Here is a 5,003-nt window from a genome sequence, read left to right as displayed (position 1 = left end):
TATTTTTTGCATTCCTACTTTTTTACACCTGATATTTCCTCTTTTGCATTTTCTCTACATTCTGGCTTCAACCTGGAAATATGTTAGCTCATAAAAGCCTAATCTAAATATCAAAAGTGCATTTTAAGCTATATTTCTAGGCATTCATTTTATGGATTAAAGTGATTTCATTTTTACATACACATTGATATTGTAAGCTGTGTAAAGTTATTAAGATTTTAAGTTAAGTAAGGAGATAAAATTGTTGTTTTATTTTTACCTGCTGAAAGTCTATGCTCGATGACTGACTGCGTGTTGTCAACAGTACAGTGCCACCTGCAGGCGGGAACAGATACTGGACTGTACCAACTCCACACAAGCTGCATTTAACAAAATAATCATGCGTAAAATAAGCGCTGATAACGCAAACAGACGGAATAACAAAACACATTTGAAATAATAACAACAAAATCAATTCAATTTGTAAACTTAAAAGTTTTCAACCCTTAAAAGATCAGTTTTTTTTTATAAAAGCCACCCCTAGCAACACCACTGAATGCTGGTAGGCCTAACTAAGCTTTTGCCTGTGATTTCAAATTCATAAATATGCTTTTTAAGTACAGTAAAAAAGTGTGTTTAATAAAATAGCTTTTTTTGTTTTACATTGGTTGTACAACTTGACACAGAAAGTTTACCAGCCTACACATTACTTTATTTTTACAGTATTTGAGAGAAATGTAAACATTTCATTCAGCCATAGACCCTGCGTATTTAACAGTATGATGTGATATCATGTTTATTGTTTATACTTGTTAACGTCTTAATAAAAGGCGCATGATTACGGTTAAGAACATCCAAATTGTTGGACAAAAGTTTTTTAATTATCCTAACATCCCAACAACTTTTTTTTGCAATTTGTATATAGAAATTATTTCAAACATTAAATAATGCCAGAGTATCTTATTTTGAATTTGTTACAATTTAAACACCATTGTCTTAAACTGTAAATTAGTAAAGACAGTTGCCCCGCCTGCCATTTTACAATTTTGAGATACCAAAACAAAAATTACTATTTATTATTTAAAAAAAAAAACACTCAAAATGTATTTAAACCAAATAGGGTTTATATAAAAAAAATGGCACATGTCATAAATGCTTCAAGTTATTTTTATAGTAAATAATGCAATTGGACACAAAAATAAGCATGTCATGTCATTGACCCCAAAGACTAAATAAATATTCCAGTTATGATTAATGTTATTCCTTACAAGAAATTAAAAAACCCAAACTAGTGCTGCATAAATTGAAATTTAGGCTATATTTGGTTGAATAAGTAAACTGTGAATCAGTACTGCGGTCATCTGTGGGTTTCTTTTATTGTGGTCCTGGCAACATGATCTCCATGAATCAGGTAACCAGTAATGAAACTTTGTAAGTCCATAAGAAGGAACTTCAAAAAAACAGAAAACACACCACTACATAGCAACAATACCAGATAATGAAACAGATGTGATGGTCTCAATGTTATATTATTTAGCAGAGATTTCTAGATTCATCTTGGTACAACGTGGGTGTGGAATTACACATGCTCACATATATAAAATGTCATGCAAAAATATGTTCCTTTAATAATTTTATCATTATTAAACATTAAAATCAATTAAAAGCTTATGTAATTTGCATTGTTTATATGGATTTAAAATTACATTAATTTTATAGGATAATGCAGTTGTTGTGCAAAATGCATTAATAACACAATTAAACAAGTCATTAAACAAAATATAAATAAATAAAACATGCCGTTTCTGCTATGGTGTATGAGGAGGAACCCAAGTGCAGACAGAGGTGGATGAACACAAACACCGTATTTAAATGAACCGAAAACAAAGGCCCACGAGGAAACAAAACAACATAAACAGGATAACTAATATGACAGAATAAACACACAACTGGATACAGGACTAGACTAAGACACTAAACTGGTAAACACTTACCAATAAACTGACAGAACACTAAATATACAATACAATACAATGATTTGACTAGACTTAAACTTGACAAGGTACTCACAGTCATGAAACAACAATGCCAAGCACAGAACAACAAACACAAGGACCTAAAATAGGGGAGAACTAATGAGGACGACAGGTGACATGGGTTAAACAAAAAATAGGAGGATGACAAGGGAGCGGGGTAAAAGTGACAAGACACAGGGAACACATGGTCAAGTAAAACCAATACTGAGACCACGTGATCCCACACAAAACATGAGCCTGTCATGATCCTACTACAAGACTAGATTAAACAAAGGACAAGATGGCAGAATCATGACAGTTTAAGATGTAAATATGATGCCAATGTGTCATTATTCCAATTAAATATTTGATATAAAAGTTAGTCAACACTTTTATTTTGGAGGTTTTTTGCATGAAGGCATGGGCGCTCAGATTGTTACTGTGTGTGCCTCCTTGGTGCATGACGCCCTGAATGCAGCACCAAGACTGATAACCTAGATGACAGCGGATGTAACATTGTGCAGACTTTTCGTGTATAAGAGCACTGACATGGGGTTCACAACGGCCACATAGCGGTGAACAGTCAGAACTATATTGAACATAAGGCTATTTTAGTATCCGGTGTAGAAGACAAAGTTAACAGCTCTTCATGCCACATCTCCAAAAGTCCATCTGTACATGTAATAGTAGGCCCAAAAGGGCAGGCTGAAGGTAAAAATCAGATCGTAGAGAGACAGATTTAACAGGAACGTGTTGGTCAAGGATTTCAGATTTTTGTATTTCACAAGGACCCACAAGACTAAAGCGTTCCCAACACAGCTGAACAGAACCACTGCATGTTTATTGTATCACATGAATGTCCAGCCCACAACATCCTATCAGATCTCGAACAAATTAATCTCAAATTATAAATCTCATGAACTATTGTCTTAAAAATAATTCATCTCAAGAGGTCTGTATTTGTGCATAATTTCTCTTTCACTTTCACTCTTAATGCAGTGTGAAACTTTACAAATAAATCACAACTCTTAAATAGAGATTAAACCGAAACTTTGTTCCGAAACAAGTCTCCTACCTATTTACATATTTCTCATAAACATATTTGTATCATGAGAAAAAAACTTTTACACCTTAACATTTTATATATTATCTCAAACTGTACTCAGATTTGTCAAAGCACAAGTGTCAAAGATCTCAATATGAAATCCCAGAGAGGGCTTATCCTAGTCCTATAGACTAAAATGCATGTTTGAGCTGCCTTCATTTAAAAACATCTTGCACTAACATTTCTTAACATATATCAGTGTCATTGTTGTGTCTTAAGATACATACCAGTATAATTTTTTTGTAAGATATGTTTGCAAAAACTACTTAAATGTTCTAATATAACTAAGGTCTTGGATTAATATAAACCCCTCTCTGGGAAACTGCACCAATCCGAAATGATTACCAAATTACAAGCATATTTTTAACGCTCTCTCTATATATACACTAAAACAAAAGAACAATTTATAAATTCATCAAGTTTAAAGAAATTTCATAAAGCTTAATTTTTACAGTGAGTTGAGCACACAGTTCTCAAAATCTCTCTCGTTAGTGTTTCCATGAGTCCTGATGTCACTAAGATCCGTGGTTCCTCTGTTCCTCCCGAGTTCAGGAGAACAGCAAAAAAGTCTTGAGACAAAGGGCCTGAACTTCGCTCTGAGAAAATACAATACCGGGTTCATGCAGCAGTGAGAAAACGCCAGAATTCTGCAGATGACAAATGCAATATACAGGCGGTAATACTTGCAGGGATCATAGTAGGACATCATCACTATGAGTATATGATACGGTCCCCAGCATACAAAAAATGCAATGACGATAGACAGCACCAGAATCACAGTCTTGTGTTTCTGTCTGTTTGCTGTAGACATCAGCGTCAGCAGGATTTTGGTGTAGCAAAAAACAATGAGTACAAACGGTACGAGGAAAAATAGAACCAGCTGGGTGTAATATCCAACTTTATCGTCCTCCGTGTGGGTGCTTTCACAAAAGAAGCTGTCAAAATCTTTTTGTGCTTTGGAGGCCATTGAATCCCTCATGGAAGCAATCAGACCGATGATCCAAGCACCGGCACAGGTGGTTCTCGCACACCGCAGCCTCCGATCTCCTCTAAACCAATCGCCTCTCACCACCACGACAGCAAAGCGGTCAAGCGTCATGGCCGTCAGAAGCATGAGGCTTCCGTAGATGCCCACAAAGTAGGCCCCGGTCATGATCTTACAGGTGACGTCGCCGAAGACCCAATGGTGGAGAAATTCCACGCACCAAAACGGCAACGTAAGTGTGAACAGTAGATCAAAAAGTGTTAAACACAATATGAAGAGGTTGGTGGGCCTCTTCAGATCTTCATAGCAGGTGAGAGAAAACAAAAGGAAACCATTGCCAATAATACTGATACAGAAGATAGTGGCATAGCACATGGCTGTGGGTTTTTTGGCATCATAAAGTTCACACAGAGGAGTTAAATCATCCTGATATTCATAAGATGAGTTGTAGTCATATGAGTAATTTTGCTCATAGGTGCTGTTGTGCGCCATCTTACCTTTTGCGTCTCTAGAGAACATGGTGAAGAACAATGAGTAAGCGTCTTATTATGTTGCAAAGCGGTTGAATACTTCAATAACTATGTCAGGCCTAATCAAGAGCTATGCAATTATGTATTTAAACTATGGCATTACATAACAGAAGGACAATGAAATTCAAGCTTACCTCGGTGACTCGATTGACAGAAATGTGTATCTGCTTAATGCTTAATTCTCTGTCTTGTTACAAGTTATTTCCGCTAATGATACTTTCTATAGTCATATATTGAGTATGCCTAGGTGCTTTTTCACAGAGAGTGTCAATCACATGATCATTTGATATGCAGAAGCAGTAGGTCAGCAGCAAACTGCAAACAGAGTATGTGTGAAAGCACAACGGGTGCTTGACGAACCCCACCGCACACTACTGCAAACGCACTGC

General features: G+C 35.9%; 1 protein-coding gene across 1 annotated transcript; it reads right to left on the bottom strand.

Annotated features, from left to right (window-relative positions):
* Positions 1 to 3,482: 3,482 nt before the first annotated feature.
* Positions 3,483 to 4,576, bottom strand: xcr1b.2 (chemokine (C motif) receptor 1b, duplicate 2). The gene has a single exon (XM_065276949.1). It carries the CDS (start codon positions 4,574 to 4,576, stop codon positions 3,548 to 3,550), a length of 1,029 nt encoding a protein of 342 aa, XP_065133021.1. The 3' UTR covers positions 3,483 to 3,547.
* Positions 4,577 to 5,003: the final 427 nt, after the last annotated feature.

Source organism: Paramisgurnus dabryanus, chromosome 6 (assembly GCF_030506205.2).
Source record: "Paramisgurnus dabryanus chromosome 6, PD_genome_1.1, whole genome shotgun sequence".
NCBI lineage: Eukaryota > Metazoa > Chordata > Actinopteri > Cypriniformes > Cobitidae > Paramisgurnus > Paramisgurnus dabryanus.
This window is presented reverse-complemented; position numbering and strand designations above follow the sequence as displayed.

Bases quoted from the DNA above. Each gene is read 5' to 3' on its own strand.
- xcr1b.2 (XM_065276949.1), bottom strand. From the start codon at position 4,576: ATGGCGCACAACAGCACCTATGAGCAAAATTACTCATATGACTACAAC.